The sequence below is a fragment of the Chanodichthys erythropterus genome, chromosome 9, assembly GCF_024489055.1.
Source record: "Chanodichthys erythropterus isolate Z2021 chromosome 9, ASM2448905v1, whole genome shotgun sequence".
NCBI lineage: Eukaryota > Metazoa > Chordata > Actinopteri > Cypriniformes > Xenocyprididae > Chanodichthys > Chanodichthys erythropterus.
In genome coordinates this window covers 25726261-25743850 of record NC_090229.1, presented here as the reverse complement: position 1 = coordinate 25743850, position 17590 = coordinate 25726261, and the positions used below count along the sequence as shown (strand labels likewise).

At 37.0% G+C, this 17590-nt stretch overlaps 1 protein-coding gene across 1 annotated transcript in view; it reads right to left on the bottom strand.

The window, feature by feature from the left end:
* Positions 1-4671: 4671 nt before the first annotated feature.
* lzts1 (leucine zipper, putative tumor suppressor 1) overlaps positions 4672-17590 on the bottom strand; it is a 30478-nt gene continuing 17559 nt past the window's right edge. Inside the window, exons 2-6 of the mRNA XM_067395139.1 lie at positions 10216-10713; positions 8534-9373; positions 7323-7511; positions 6956-7150; positions 4672-6863 (exon numbers count right to left, since the gene is read on the bottom strand). Coding sequence (XP_067251240.1) covers positions 6276-6863; positions 6956-7150; positions 7323-7511; positions 8534-9373; positions 10216-10575 — 2172 coding nt within the window. The 5' untranslated portion in view covers positions 10576-10713 and the 3' untranslated portion in view covers positions 4672-6275. The remainder of the gene's footprint in view (positions 6864-6955; positions 7151-7322; positions 7512-8533; positions 9374-10215; positions 10714-17590) is intronic.

The following is a 17590-nucleotide window of genomic DNA, read 5'->3' as shown; positions in this document are numbered from 1 at the left end:
TATAAACGGAAGCAATATTTGTATTAAAACTTCCTGTCTTTGATTTGGCGGAAGGTTTAGATTTCGCTTGACAGTGGCCAGTAAACATGACATCCACGTGGATTAATGGAAAAGAGGAAACGCCTCCAAATCAACTGTAAGCAAACATTTCAGAGAAGCCAATCATTTTTATTCAATTAATATGGTTTAATCGTGTAATAAGATAAAGATTTTTGGCTTAGCTTGGCTGGGCATTTTTTCATCGTTGGTTGGCGTGTGCTTGTATTAAAAGTACGTTAGTTTACATTTATACATACCAGTGGGTAGAACTGAAACTGACTACAAATCTTCTGCTTCATCATATCTGACATCAGATTGGAATCAGTCCCAGTCACACAGAGGACAGTGCTAAGCAGCACTGGAGGAGATGGAGGTAAAAAAAAAAAAAAACAAACAAACAAAAAAAACTTTTATACAATAAGATTGTCAGACTGGACCTGTGTAATAACAGAATGTTGCCACAAGAGGGCGACTTCACAATATCAGTGATTTATTTAAACGTTCATAGTTGTGTCTGTCAGACTCAGTACTCGAGCACTGAGCAATATAATGTTTGCAATACCTACATGAAGTATTTTCAGTGGTTTGATAAAGTTTGAAACCTTGTAGCTTTAGCCTATAGGCATAAAATATCACCATCTTCATCTTACTGATACAATTAAATTGCTTATGTGTCAATAAGGGTTGTTTTGCATTTATGTTGGCTTTAATCATTTCCTGTCATTTGTTCAGCTTTCAGGTTCAGTGGACATTTATAATGCTATAGCAAAGGTTCTGGGCATATGAAAACTCATTTACCTTACCCTACTAAGAAAAGCACAATATATGTAGTGCTGTGTAGATTACTTAGACAGTTACTGATTCCAATTTACATGTTAAAAATTGTAGTTAATAATGTAATCATTACACATTTAGGTTAATATTATCTGACTACATTTTGATTACTTTTAACTCGTTTATCACATTGTTTTGAATATGATAGGATGATCTTGTACCATACTGATATACAGTAAGAATACAAGAGAAAGAAATTATATTTCCATTCTTTGTTGTCAACAACATGAAGTGTATTTATGAAAATCTAGTAAGTAATTAAATCATAAAGATTTGAAATTAAAGTTGCACTTAATAAAAAAGATTAAAAATAAATGTTCACCTACATGTCTTGTGACCATTAACTGAGAACTTTCTGAACCTAGTTTTGTTATAATTATTATTCACTTAATCAGATTAAACAAAATATATATTTTTATTAGATAATATAACATTTTAAAATATTTGTAATCACACTGCAGTATTGATTACATGTAATCATTAAAACCCCAGTCTGGGAAACCCTCATAATATTTAATGCACTTGTTGTTCATAACAAAGAATGTAATACAAACCCGATTCCAAAAAAGTTGGGACACTGTATAATTGTTAATAAAAACAGAATGCAATGATGTGGAAGTTTCAAATTTCAATATTTTATTCAGAATACAACATAGATGACATATCAAATGTTTAAACTGAGAAAATGTATCATTTTAAGGGAAAAATAAGTTGATTTTAAATTTCATGGCATCAACACATCTCAAAAAAGTTGGGACAAGGCCATGTTTACCACTGTGTGGCATCCCCTCTTCTTTTTATAACAGTCTGCAAACGTCTGGGGACTGAGGAGACAAGTTGCTCAAGTTTAGGAATAGGAATGTTTGTCCCATTCTTGTCTAATACAGGCTTCTAGTTGCTCAACTGTCTTAGGTCTTCTTTGTCGCATCTTCCTCTTTATGATGCGCCAAATTTTTTCTATGGGTGAAAGATCTGGACTGCAGGCTGGCCATTTTAGTACCCGGATCCTTCTTCTACGCAGCCATGATGTTGTAATTGTCTGGCATTGTCATGTCATGAAAATGCAAGGTCTTCCCTGGAAGAGACGACGTCTGAATGGGAGCATATGTTGTTCTAGAACTTGTATATACCTTTCAGCATTTATGGTGCCTTTCCAGATGTGTAAGCTGCCCATGCCACACGCACTCATGCAACCCCATACCATCAGAGATCCAGGCTTCTGAAATGAGCGCTGATAACAACTTGGGTTGTCCTTGTCCTCTTTAGTCCGGATGACATGGCGTCCCAGTTTTCCAAAAAGAACTTCAAATTTTGATTCGTCTGACCACAGAACAGTTTTCCACTTTGCCACAGTCCATTTTAAATGAGCCGTGGCCCAGAGTTTAGATATGGCATCTTTTTTGACCTATAGAGTTTTAGCCGGCAACAGCGCATGGCACGGTGGATTGTGTTCACCAACAATGTTTTCTGGAAGTTTTCCTGAGCCATGTTGTGATTTCCATTACAGTAGCATTCCTGTATGTGATGCAGTTACGCACAGAGATTGTTCCAGATTCTCTGAATCTTTGGATGATATTATGCCCTGTAGATGATGATAACTTCAAACTCTTTGAAATTTTTTTCTGAGAAACTCCATTCTGATATTGCTCCACTATTTTTTTTATACCCAATCATGTTGCCAATTGACCTAATAAGTTGCAAATTGGTCCTCCAGCTGTTCCTTATATGTACATTTAAAGGTCCCGTTCTTCGTGATCCCATGTTTCAAACTTTAGTTAGTGTGTAATGTTGTTGTTAGAGTATAAATAAAATCTATAAAATTTTAAAGCTCAAAGTTCAATGCCAAGCGAGATATTTTATTTCACAGAAGTCGCCTACATCGAACGGCCAGTTTGGACTACATCCCTCTACTTCCTTCTTTAATGACGTCACTAAAACAATTTTTTTACTAACCTCCGCCCACAGGAATACACAAGAGTTGCGTTTGTAGAGTGTGTTTGTCGCCATGTCGTCGGAACGCTGTTATTTTCATCCCGCAGTCCAATCACCGGGTCTGATTCCGGCTCAAATTGATAGGGTAAAAGTAAAAACATGTTTACAGTAACACTGAGCGCGTGCATCTCCACGTTATGGTAAGATGCGTGACCTTTCCGGGCAAGGAGCGCTAAGCTGCTGTCGAATCACAACACAGGAACCGCTAGGCACAATCAGAACTCGTTACGTATTTCTGAAGGAGGGACTTCATAGAACAAGGAAGTCATTAGCCCGTTTTTATGACAGTGGAAACAGCGGTATACAGATAAGTAAATTATGTGAAAAATACGGTGTTTTTTTACACGCGAAACATGAACACATGTTATATTGCACACTATAAACACAATCAAAGCTTCAGAAAACCACGAAAAACGAGACTTTTAACTTTTCTGACCTCTTATTGCTAGCTGTCCCAACTTTTTTGGAATGTGTAGCTCTCATGAAATCCAAAATGAGCCAATATTTGGCATGACATTTCAAAATGTCTCACTTTCAGCATTTGATATGTTATCTATATTCTATTGTGAATAAAATATAAGTTTATGAGATTTGTAAATAATTGCATTCCTTTTTTATTCACAATTTGTACAGTGTCCCAACTTTTTTGGAATCGTTTTTTTTTTTAATTTTCTTTTTGTATTCTTGTGTCAATATGCTACAAAATTATTCTATTCAAATAAATGTGATAAATGAGTTAGGCCAAAAACAATCTAAAAGTAATCAAGAAGTAGTGAGATTATATTACCTTAAATGTATAATGTAATTGATTATTACTAATTTCAGTCATGTAAATTGGAATCAGTAATCAACGACTACAATTTGTCTAGGAATCTAGGAAACTACTTTTCTCTTTATTCTCTCTGAGAATGCTAAAATATAGGATGAAATGTTGAAAATTACTACAAAGAAGATTACCTGTCTGGTCTGGCTCACTCACTTGTGTTGCAGATTGATGTCATCACCTGCTCTGCTCAGTTGCGTTGTCTTATATCAGCTTTGGTTTTGGTTACTGTTAAGGTACTGTCTCATATATTTGTCTCTTGATGACTAACTATAAAATAACTGATTGAAAACCAATTGAAACAGTATTCAGAAAACATCTTAATTTATTTAATCAAAATAAATAAGATATATACAACACGTAGGCATTCAAATGCATCTAAAGACAGCCTGACACCCCACCACCACCCTGCACCATCAGCAATATGATTATCAGTTTGTTCTTATCAAATAAAGACTGCTGGAAGCTCTAAATATGATAATTTACAAGGCAGCTTTTTGGGAAATTTTGCATGATGAAATGCTGGGTAACAAATTTGTGCAATGAAGAATCGAAACCATCTCAGTGCTGACCACCTCACTCTTTCTGTTTGCCATTTAAGGGACATTGCTAGGAAATGTTGTCCGGTGAACCGTTAAATATAGTATTGTATTACATCTGTTTTTTTTTCTTTTTTCAGTGTAAGTGCTGCAAAGGAGGACACACTACTCTGTTATCACCATCTTGTTTCATCACCTGTTTTTCTGCTGTAGTAAAAAAAAAATGTCATCCTTTAGATGCATTGTGTTAGGTTTTTTCATTTTCATTTCAAAATGATCTATTCCTGTTGTTTTGTTTTAATTAACCCCTGTTGATTATAATTTTAAAACTGAGATGTACAATGTCTAGGTTTTAAAGTTGCGAGTATAGTACTGGTAGCACAAGTGTTATATGTGCTATATATGAAAAACTGTACAATAACAATGGAATATTTACCTGGACATTTGTTTACAGTGTATTTGCAGTCAACATGACATCATCTTACGTTATGATACAGATTGTGTCTTTAAGCCTGTCTGGCAAGACATTGGTGATAAGGAGTCTTGTCATATAAAACAGAAAGTGCAAAACTAGCAATTACAGCAATTAAAACATTCACACCACATTGTCTCCTTGTTGTGAGACTATACAATTCCTTAAGGTTAGGCAAGAAGCACTGGATTGATTGGTTAAGTAGGAGGTAAAGCATTTGGTCGAATGTGCACAGGTTAAAGGTGCTGTAAGCAATGTTAGCCTAATGTTAAAATGAAAATGATGTCATTACTTACCCTCATGTCGTTCTACACCCCTAAGACCTTCGTTCATCTTCAGAACACAAATTAAGGTATTTTTGATCAAATCTGACGGCTCAGCGAGGCCTGAGTCATATACAGCAAGGCCTATATATTTTTTTTTTGTGCCAAAAAAACTAAATAATGACTTTTTAACAATATCTAGTGATGGCTGATTTCATAACACTGTTTCTTGAAACTTCTGAGCTTTACAAAGCAAATCAGTGGATCGGAGCGCCACAGTCATGTGATTTCAGCAGTTGGGCGGTTTGATACACGTTCTGAATCACTGATTTGACTCAAAAGATTCATGACGCTCTGAAGCAGTGTTTTGAAATCGGCCATCACTAGATATTGTCTTTTTTTTCTCGTAGCTTTATTATATTAAGGTAGAACCACTGAATTCACATGAACTGTTTTAAATATGTTTTTAGTACCTTTATGGATCTTGAGAGAGGAAGTACCATTGCTGTCTATTCAGGCCTCGCTGAGCTATCGGATTTCATCAAAAAGATCTTAATTTGTGTCCCGAAGATGAACAAAGGTCTTATGGGTGTAGAACGACATGAGGGTGAGTAATAAATGACATTATTTTCATTTTTGGGTGAACTAACCCTTTAATGACTAAATTAGACATGCCCCCTCTTTCCATAACCCCACCCCAATGTTGTTCCATAGAGACCATTTTAATCAGAGATCAGAAAGGAGAACAGTAGTTGTTAAAAGCTAAACAATAGCAAAATAATAGTTCTTATATGACAAACTAACAACTGTTAATTGCTTATGAAACTGAATATGGTGCTTAACTTGAATTAATCACTTCAACTACCACACTCCTAAACACCTGCTTCCCATTTTTGGGCTGTCCTATGAATGCAGAAATGGCTAAACAAAGAATCTGTGGTCAGTTATTTGGATTTTACAGAATTTATGGCTGCCACAGAGAGAGATGTGATAGTATAGGAAACATGAATTCAGTGAGATCTGTCAAGTCAGAGGGATATTTTCTGAGTGCCATTCTAATAAACAAAATCGCTTACTGCATCTTTAATATACACATGGTTGACATCCTAAGATTTTCAATTAAGTGATAGATCTAAAAAGAGAAAAAGCTTTTGGTGGTCTGTACAAGTTATGTTATACTCTTGAGTTTCGAGTATCTCCTGACATCTTATGTTTCTCTCTTTAAATTTTGCATTGTGAATTCTGCATACCCCAGAACATTCATCCTTTTAAGACCATTCGGTTAATTGTGAAAACATTCATCCTCTATGACCTCATATCTCTGTGGCTACAACTTTATCAAAGTTCAGGTCAGAGCTATGGCTGTCCATGTCCATCTCTGTCCGACTGTCCATCTCAGCCGTTAGCTCTCTCAGAATCTTCTCCAGATCCTTGTTCTTTCTGTACATCTGCAGATAATTGTACTGCAACTGCTTTTGGTATCTGATTACTTTGTCTTTCTCTTTATTCCATGTTTGTCTCTCTTGCTGGAAGCTATTCATCATCTTATGTTTCTTTTGCTTCTCTTCCTTCAGTTCCCCTCTCAGCCTTTCTACCTCCTTCTGTAGGGTATCCAAGTCAGCGGTCCCTCCATTATGATGCAGTGTTTTACTGGCACCTGTTCCCTCCTGGGCTTTTGATTTGGCTTGACTAGCCCCAAAGGCCTCCATGCGAGCTTGGCTTATCTTCAGTTGCAGCTGTTGCTCCTCAACCTTGGCTCTCATCGTCATTAGCTGCTGTTGCTCCTCTTTGGCCATTGCTAGGTCCTGCTTCATGCCCTTGATGTCCGTTTCCAGCATGTTCACCTTCTCCCTGAGAAGGTCAGCCTCATTCTTCTTTCTTTGAAACTCATTCTTTGATACCTTTTTAAAAGCAGATATCGAAGTAAGTCATATGTAAGAGTACAGGATGCAGTAGCAACTGCAAGTTAATCTAATATCAAAGAACACAATACCTCGACTTCAGCACACCGCTGGTGAAGAGCTTCCTCATACTCCTTGATCTTCTGTTCCAGTTCTTCCATCTTGCATCTGGACTCTTTCAGAGAAGCTTTGAGACTGACAATCTCACTGAGTTTGTTTCCAGCATCGGCTTGGGAGTCCCTAAGTTGCTGCTTTAGCAGAGAAATCTCACCTGACTTCTGGCACACCTACGAATATAACATGGGGTGAAAAAAAAGTAGTTTTTATAATTTACAATTTAGCTCTTTGATTATCCTAGTATTTGGGATAGTGCTCAATATTGACATATTTATCAAACATAGAGCGCATTCATTGTATCCACATTTGTCGTTAAACCACAATAAGATCTTATAGACTGACCTCCCACTGAGTCTCTTCTAGTGTAGGTACAAGGTTTCTCTGGCTTTCATAGATTCGAAGTCGGCTTTCTGCAGTGTCCCTGTCACGATTAAGCTGGTCCACTTCCTCCTGCAGACGTTCCTTGTCCTGTTGAAGTTGTATCACCTGAAGTTGCAATAACTGTTGGGCTCTCAAAGCCCTCTGGGACACCTGCAGGTTATACAAACCAAAAAGTCATTAGGATCTGTCTGGATAAAGGTAAATAGTGTGCTTGGTTATCTATCAAGGTAAGGTAAGGTACTCTTATACCCCTTTTCCACCAGCATGAACCAGGTGCTAGTTCAGAGCTAGTTGGTTCAGCTGGTGAACCGTCTAAGAACTGGTTTGTCTTTCCACAGGCTAGAGAGCCATCACAGAGCTAGGTCTTACGTCACTGTATATGTCTCATTTTTCTCAGCAATGCTAGCATGGCAGCGCCAAACACAAACACACAAAGCTTGTTCGAGATACCAACAATGTTTTGGTGCAAATTGTAGCCCAAGACTAATTGCCCACTGAAGCTAAGCAGGTAGGGGGTGCTCACCCTGCGGTCTGTGTGGGTCCTAACACCCCAGTATAGTGACGGGGACACTGTACTGTAACAAGCACCGTCCTTCGGATGAGATGTTAAACCGAGGTCCTGACTCTCTGTGGTCATTAAAAAACCCATGGCACTTCTCGTAAAAGAGTAGGGGTGTAACCCCGGTTTCCTGGCCAAATTCCCTCCATAGGCCTTTACCAATCACGGCCTCCTAATAATCCCCATCCATTGAATTGGCTCTTTCACTCTCTTTCCTCTCCACCTACAGCTGGTGTGTGGTGAGCGCACTGGCGCTGTTGTACTGTGGCTGCCGTCGCATCATCCAAGTGGATGCTGCACACTGGTGGTGGATGAGCAGAGACCCCTGATATGATTGTAAAGCGCTTTGGGTTTACAGTTGTACATAGGAAAGCGCTATATAAATGCCTCATTCATTCATTCATTCATTCATTCAATTATGAACCACATGTCCTGGTTCAGAGCTGGTGCTTTTGGTGTCGAAAGACAAAGAACTGATTTAAAACTAGGCTCAGGCTCTGAACCAGAATTCAGACTGCCTTGGTGGAAAAGGGGTCTTATTGGTTTGGGATTAACACCAGACTTTATACATTCGCATTCCCTTCAAATCTATGAAATATTGTAAACAACTTACTTGACGAAGTTTTGTAGAACAGCGTTGTTTCAACCCCTCCATCTCCTCAGCACAGTAGCGTTGCTTCTCCTCAAATAGCTGACATGTGTCTGACTCTTTCTCCTCAAGGCTCGTCTGTAACTCTGCCAGCTCAGTTTCACGTTCCAGAAGTTTGTGCTCCAGCTGCTGTATTAATGATTCATTCATTGAAATTGGTGATCGGACACAGCCTCCAGAAGCTGATGGTTTTGTTGGACTTTGCTCTAAAACTGTCAATCTGTGTTCCAGAAACTGCTCTTGGTTTCCAGCGAAATCAGCCTTTGGTTCAGTGGACGAGACTGTCAGTGCTGCAGCAGTTATTTCTCTGTTCATACTTATAGCAGCTGCCACACTTTCACTGAGGACACCAATGGATCTTGTGTTGCCATTTGTGGACTCGCTACTTCTGTTTGTTTCACAAAATCCATCGGCCCAACTGTTTCCATTAGTCCCACTACATATCCAACTGGATCCAGAGTTTCCATTCGTTCCTGCTACACCCCCCTGTGGGTTCTGAGATGTTTCCATGTTTTGGCCTCCATGGCGCACCATGTGGTTATTTGAAGTGCTTACGTTGTCCATCTGGCTGCTGCCACTGGTGCTGTGGGTGGGCAGGCTGGACATAGAGTTCCTTCCAGAGTCAGAGAAGGTACCAGAATTTGTCTCCAGCTTGGGGTCCTGAAGATCTTTGAGCCTGTCTATAGGACTAATCCTCTTGCCCAGGATAGTGCTCAAGTTGTTATGAGTCTCCACCAAGGAACTGCTGCTTCGAGGAAGAACAGGTTTAAAGGCAGTCGGTCGAATCAAGGCGTTCTCAACACTCTAAATGAGAGAGGACAAAAAAAGACAGATGAGTGTTTTTTGAGATTTAAAGTGCATTATAACCAACTGATCATTGAAGCTCATGTTTAAGGCAGGACACTATCCATCTTAAAACCTATTGATCAGATGCTCTCAAGGTAATTACTCTCATAACTGCCAGACATTACAACAAAACATTTTGCATAAAAGATTGATCAACAAGGCAATCTTAAGAATCGTTTCCTCCTTTTTTTATTCTTCTATTTTCCGCAGTCATTTTCTTTTCCCCTTGGTAGTATGTTTGCCCTGCTGGTTTAGCATTAACTTCCTGACCTAGTAAAACTGGGTTCATTTTCCTAGCTAGATCCTTCATAAATGAGGCTATTCAGAGAAAGAGAAGCTTGCCTGCTTGCAAGTGCCACACTGCCATTGGACCGAATCTCTGGAGAGATCAAGGCATTCTTACCTCGTCAATCTGGGGGTTTAATTAAATGGAGCAGACACTGCTAAGCTCTTAGTGAAAGTGTCAGGGGCTGGTGGGGATTACTTAACATCAACTATATTTGACTGTTGTTTGATTTTGTGTGATAACAATGGCTGGGGGATGGGCCATTTTTTGGGTTTGGCTGCTTTAATGTGAACTGAACATGCTTACTAAGCAGACATTTTGCTTTTTACTGCTTTATAAACGGAATTGTACTGTGTATTGTTTTTATAGAATTGAAATACAACTATAATACACAACAATATAGGCCCTGAAGAAATTAGACTCTTGAGGATGTTATGTTATTTTGGCAATATGAAATGAACTTTGTAGCCCAAGCCTTGCTTAGTTTACTCTCTGGCTAACTCAGTTCTGTTACCTTTTCTAGTTTTCCAGACATCGGAACTAATTCTGGTGGCCCTCCTCTCCTGTCCACCACATTGTCCATTTCAGCTGTTCTTCCTTGACTGTCTTCAGCTGTATTAATGTTATGTTGAGCAGCTCGGGGCTTGTTGCTGACCTTGATGTAAAAGAAGTCTTCGTTTTTGCCTGAATGATAGCTGACTTTTGAGTTGTTGTTGGTGCTGCAATGGTCCTGAGAGAAGCCATACTTCAGAAGGCCATCCAAGCTACGGCCTGTTTTCTTAGACTGTAGCCCCTTTTTGAGTTTGTTTTCAGAGGCTTTGCAGTGTTTGCTGTGGAGGCTATGGCCTGATATCAAACTGCTGACACTACCCATGTTTGCTGGGACATCTGGAGAAAGCAGGTGGTGGTCTTGGTGGTGGCAGGTGTGTAATTACAGAATTTTAATGATGGAGGAAGGTCTGATGGGCTCATTGCCTTGTGTGGAGATCCTTCTTATTCCCATTTGGGAAACCTGGTAAAACATGGATTTTAAGAATTTTTAGTGAGATGTCTTTTGTTGTCATTAGAGCAATATAGCACCAGGGTCTATGCAGAATTTGCCTTAATGTTTACTTTACTTAACGTTCACTAGGTGTGCAAACAGGTCCTATAAAAACAGGAACTACAGCATGTCTTGTTGGCTATTTGCCTGCATAGAATACAATAGGGGTAGAACTAATGGCAGTTACCCTGAATATCCTGATTTACAAAATTTAGACCATACTGAGTGCATAGCATGAACAAGTACCCAGAACACCCTCCTCTTTGACAAACAAAGCTTGAAAATGCTGCAAGCTTGAAATTTGTGTGACTAGGTCAAACATCTTTTCATTTTACTTGGTCAGTAGGTCAAAAGACCTGCCAATTACTTTTTATTCTCCTTTTCTTTTTTTTCTTGCCAGGCTACAAAAATGTGTATGTTTACATGCACATTGAGTTTGACTTCAGTTCGACTTTTTAACAGACCTAGATCATGCGACTGTAGCTTGGCTTCATCCACAATGTACACATTAATTGGACTACATTTGGCCTTGGTGTTGTGTGCTTGTGCAATGTGCATATAATCCTTCAAATGTCATGTATAGTTAGACAGACTTTAATGTACGACTTTAAGTGGAGATGCACAGGTCAGCCGGCCGGTATTTAGATTTATTTTGACCGATCTCTATCGCAGACACAAACTACATTGCATTCATTTAAATGTCATTTGTGTGGAAATATTACTAAGTCTGTAAACTGGATGCTAACACAGGCCAGAGACTGAACACGTCCAAGACGGACTCAAAGCAGAGAACAAAGACGCTCCAGCAGAGCTGTACCAGACACAGCAAGCTCACTCTTCATAATGCTCGAAATATAGTAAGAAAAATATAGATATTGAATTGGTGTTTTGGTTTATATGAACGTATCTTTGAAGGGAACTGTGATCAGAAAGGTTTTGATGCCATTTTCTTTTCCTATCACCTCTGTATAAAGTAGTGTACCCAAAGAAAGCATTGATGTTCCATAAGCGCCACCTACTGTCAGAGAGTGAATTTGCATTTTGATTCAGTCCGTCTGCTTTTGTTTTATGCAGGTTTCTTATGTAGCATAATTTCACAAATCTAAAGTCAGGCCATTCTGTTTTTGCTTTAAATCTTAAGATTATACAAAAAATAATAATAATAATAATCATAATCGGCCAATTTGCTTGTAGAAAAATCAGAATCGAATTAGCCATGAAAAATCATGATCGTTGCATCACTAGCTTAATGTTTTTGCATTCTCACTTGCTTATGAGCTACCTTACTTATAAAAGGCTTCATATGTTGGAAATAATATTCCAATAATGGGAGCCCACTTGGGTGACTGGACATATCAGTCACCTGACAACTGTTCAAGAGTACCAGAGGTCTGTCACCAGCTAATCAACCTTCTTTTATGATTCATATGTGCCTAAAGCATATTGCACATCCATAATCAACACATCATGCCTTCCATCTGTCTTTCAGAGCAGATAGCAAGGGGCTTTATGAACAAAAGACCTGCCATGATCGTCACATGTGGCTTTGTATAACTAGCCTAATTGTGATGGCTGATATGTTAAAGGCTTATTAGCTAGACGGAACAGAGCAAATATGCCAGCTGTTTCTTAATTATTAATATCACATTATGAATTCATACAATTACAAAGACATTGTATCTTTTTATGTTATTTTATTGTGTGCTGCCAGCTGCTTTTAGACAAGAAAAACATATATGCAACCACATATTTGTGTTTGTTGTCTCTCTATATTCCGTAAGTTTCCTTGTTGCGTGCCATTTCAAAATCAAATATAAAACAGTATAGGGGTATGTATTAATGACATCTTAAACACTGATTCAACTGTTTGTACTCCGTTATCATTGCCAGAAACATGATGTTCCAAACAACTCAATTATCATTCATGTGGCTTTATTCAGCATATGCAGTGACTTAAATAAGGTTATTTGATACTACTTTTGCATTAAACATCTGTTTCAGCAGAAGGTCTTAATGACTTCAGGCAACCCTTTGGCAGTCCCCTCCAATGAAAAGCGACCTCATCAGAGTCTTTGTTTAAGAGAGTTACACATATTTTGTCCTTGAGTCATGCCAACCAATGATGTAATGCTAATAGTCTTCTTTTATACAGCACTGCAAATTAATCACAGTGCTTGACATTATCATCAGTTCACACATTCTGTCACAACACATAATACATACTTGGCATAAGTTAAAAATGCAATGAAATCCATTTAAAACAACTCCCATAAATCACTGGAACAGGCAAACTGTTTTTGCTAACACACAGAGGGGAGTATTTTTTTTTTTTTTTTTGTGATGAGTTTGCACTTTTCATTTATGAAGAACAATATATTTAGCAATCTATACACACTGCATGTTATTTTATTAATGCATTTTTTTTTATTTTTTTTTTATTTAAAAGGTACAGACAATCGGCAGAAGTCAAGTGGGACATTGCATTGTGCTTTGACACATGCACACACATCACTTCCCACCATGTGCTGCAGGTAAACAATCTCAGTTGGACCATCTCAATGTCCGTCTGGCTTCTCTAACCCCAAATCACCTCTTTTTACTCTGCGATTATGTTCAAGTTCAAAGGCTTACCGGAATAGATGATAGAATGGCACTTACTCTTCGAACAAATAAATCCACAGACACCACGTTTGTCAAATCGGAATCAAATCTCCTTCGCATGCTCTCCGTGGCGAGTCAGAATGTGTTTGTCCTTGAGTGAACCACTGAATACTATATAGACTGGCTGTAGACAAGAGTCTACCATGCAAAGGGGGCGGATCTTATCATCACTGGGATTTTTTTTTCCCCCCCGTATCTTTTTTTGGAATAACCGACATGTAAATGTTGCTGGGAGACGGGACCCCAGTGTCCCCTGGGGTCCCCTGGGGCAAGGAGGGGGCAGAGACCATTACACCTCTTTACATAAGACGTGTGCCACTAAAGAGATTAACTCACTGCTGCTCACAATGAGCTCCAAGCCCCCCTCTGTCACACTCACTTTCACTCCCGCTCTTTCTCTGTCATACACATACACTAACACTAACATAATCACAATACACAAACAATTACACAAGTTTGAGTAGTTTTTATGACTCACTCCTTTAGTATTGGTTATCTTTCAGTTTTTTTTTTTTTTTTGTACAAACACACACTTCTCCCAGTTGGCTCTCTTTGCCGCCCTCCCCTCCTCTCTAAACTGCCCTGCACCCACTCTGAGCAAACACCCCTCCAGGAAAAGAAAGAGGAGCTTGATGTTCCCTCCCTTCGTCTGTGTCTTTGTCCACTGAAGTGTGCCTGTTTTGTTTAAGGTTCAGTGAGCCCGAACATTTATTTAGGCTTGAGTGCTACATTTACACCATAAAATAAATGACTCTCTAACTACCTCTCAAAAAGAAGTGTGTTTGCCATAATGTGCAGAAGGTATGCGGATGTTTATGTGTACAAAATTAACTTCTGTTACCAAAGCAATTCTTTTAATAACTTCCAAAAGCAGTTGAACATATGTTTAAATGACCCTCTTGATACTTTCATATTGGAGTAGTAAAACACAAGTGGCCCTTTGACTGGCAAGCAGTCATAATTAGTATTTTTATGTTTTCCAGAAAAAAAAAAATAGTATAAATTGCTTTAAAACAAGATACTTTTATTATTTACTTCAGCAAATTTTTATAAATTAAAACAAAATTTTATTTTGTATTTGTTTTGAGTAAAAGAATTGCTGGGTTAGCTTAAAGTAAGTTACCTGGATGCCTTACTTTTGAGTTCATTGAAATTAAAAATTTGAGTTAATACAATAAAATGCTTGGTTTAATCAACAGAAACTCAAAATATTATGTTTTCTGAACCACATTAATTATCTAAGTATATCTGACAAAAGAAAAAATGTTGATAACAAATCACACACACACACACACACACACACACACACACACACACACACACACACACACACACACACACACACACACACACACACACACACACATACACATATATACTTTTTTTAACATAATTTCGAAAAATCTCATTACCGCAACAGTCTGAAAACAACAACACTGTTAGAAAAGCTATTATATTTTCACATTTTTAAAAATGGATTATTAATAGTCATGCACAGTTACTTGAAATTCTTAAATAATATTTATTTTTAGTTTAACATTTTTTTATTTTTTATTATTTTGATTCATTTCTCTCATTACCGCAACACCTTCCACAATTTACAACCATTTTCTTTTAATATTTTGATGAAACCTGACGTATTTTCAAAATAACATGACAAATCTGAAAGAACATAATTTGTACATTCTGCACATGCATTTAAAATCAAAGTACTATGTTCCTATTAATTAAATTAACATTTAATGAACATCTGTTGTGGTAATGATACATAGTTTCGGAAATGAGGTTAGTTATTTCGGTAATGATAATACGAATTCTTGTCTAAGATTTTGTTAAAAACAAATTTTAAAGTAGAAAAAACAGATAATATTTGCACAATCACGCATTCAAGTTCAAAACAGTTTTATTTTCAATGTAGATTAGTGGTTGTTTCAAAACAAAAAAAAAAACAAGTTGCAGATCTGTTTACATGTACTCTAAACATTGTTGTCTGATTCAAATATATATATATATATATATATATATATATATATATATATATATATATATATATATATATATATATATATATATATATATATATATATATAGTACTTTATAGATAGTACTTTATAGATTTTAAATGCATGTGCAGAATGTACAAATTATGTTCTTTCAGATTTGTCATGTTATTTTGAAAATACGTCAGGTTTCATCAAAATATTTAAAGAAAAATGGTTGTAAATTGTGGAAGGTGTTGCGGTAATGAGAGAAATGAATCAAAATAATAAAAAAAAAATGTTAAACTAAAAATAAATATTATTTAAGAATTTCAAGTAACTGTGCATGACTATTAATAATCCATTTTTAAAAATGTGAAAATATATTAGCTTTTCTAACAGTGTTGTTGTTTTCAGACTGTTGCGGTAATGAGATTTTTCGAAATTATGTTTAAAAAATTGTTAAATGATAAGTAAAAATTTTTTAAGGATTTTTTACTTGAAAACAAGACAAAGACACTTATAGGAATATTCACTCGTACATGTTATAGATTTCTTGTACAAAAATTACTTCAATTCAGCACATTTGTTTTTAAGTCCTTTTGCTAGGTCTGCATCTGGATTTTATTTTTGTGACTTTTTAAGAAATTATCATAAGCATTTTTCCCAAACAATTGTTCTAAAGTCGTCACATAACTGTTTTTGAAAATGATAAAAATATCTAAGAGTAAACTCAAAATGTCATAAAAACCACTACACAGCTATTGCTCTTCAAGTTTTTGCATCTGTGTACATTCATCTGAAGCGCAAAGTCAGCACCAAGGGGACCAGAACAAAGAAGGCAGACTTTCAGATAATCAATCTGGCTGTGAAACTCTATCCCAACTCTGCGGATGCATCCCTTTGTCCAAAACACCAAGGTTGGAGGAGTTGTGTTGTTTGGAGGGAATGTTAGATTTAGAGTTTTCAGAGTTTTAACAGTGCTAAACTTGAGGAAAATAATGCGTTTTTGAAAGCATTAGCACGGATTTGTCTCCCCAAGTCCCTTCCGAGTATTAATTTCATTGCACCCCGACAAGATGTTGTTTTGGGGGTGAAGTTTGATTTGGCAAGATGACAGCAGAAGGCATGGTATTGATTCTTCAGAAGCTCTTTGTTAGTGCTTAGTGGAGGGATCAATGTAATCAATATGTAAAAACAGGCCATAGTCGTGGACAATGGGACTGGCACATTTGCAAGTGTGCAAGGAATCAAAGGTCAGCCAGTCTACGGCTGTGGCCCCTTGGGACAAGGGGCACAGACAGCACATTGAATACGTTTCTTTAAATTATGAATGTGGATTTAAGTGTCTAGGAGTTCCCAGAGGAGTTGTTGTTTAATATGGTACCTTGCTATGAAAGTGAGTGGGCAGCATTGTAATAATGAGATATGCTTATATGCATAATGTCATAGGCCCTCATTGGTCAGTTCAAAGTAGGGCCAATTTTGATTTATGACATCTTCAGTTGGGTGCAGTTCTGAGTCTCATTCGGGAGACAACTGATGTCATGTCATACGTGGCTATGTGCCAGATGACTGTTTTGGACAAAAAGGAAATCTCTAACTGACCACAATAGTATATTTTAAACTATTTTCATTAAGTTATTGTATTCTATTTTTTAATTATTATTATTATTATTTTAACATTTGTTTATGTACTATTATTTTATTACAGAATTTATTTAGGGTTTATCATAATGTAGTTTTTATTTAAATATTAAAAATAAATATATTTATAATGGATTTATTTGGATTTATTTTAATTTTTGACTGAGCTTATCACAGTGCACCCTGGATTGCTATATCCACCAAGGATACATGTATTGTTGCCTACTTTTTGCGCATATGATGCTATAAAATGCTGTTTCCAGAAAGTAGCCTACTCTTTTTTTTTTTTTCTTTTTTTTTTGGACAGACCTGTGGCTTTGGAATAGTTTATAAACAAATGAGGCGAGCTAAGGTTCCCTATCAGGTTGTGCAATGATTAATATATTTACTGATGTATAACAAATGTATATAGAAATGGGTGACAACTCCGCAAACAGACATTTAAAGATAACACATACAAAATACAGAATCCTTAAGTTAAATCAAAAAAATAAGTCAATCACCTTTTGGCCTATAGGATAATCAACTACACTCAAATACACCCAAAGGTGCTTTTTGCA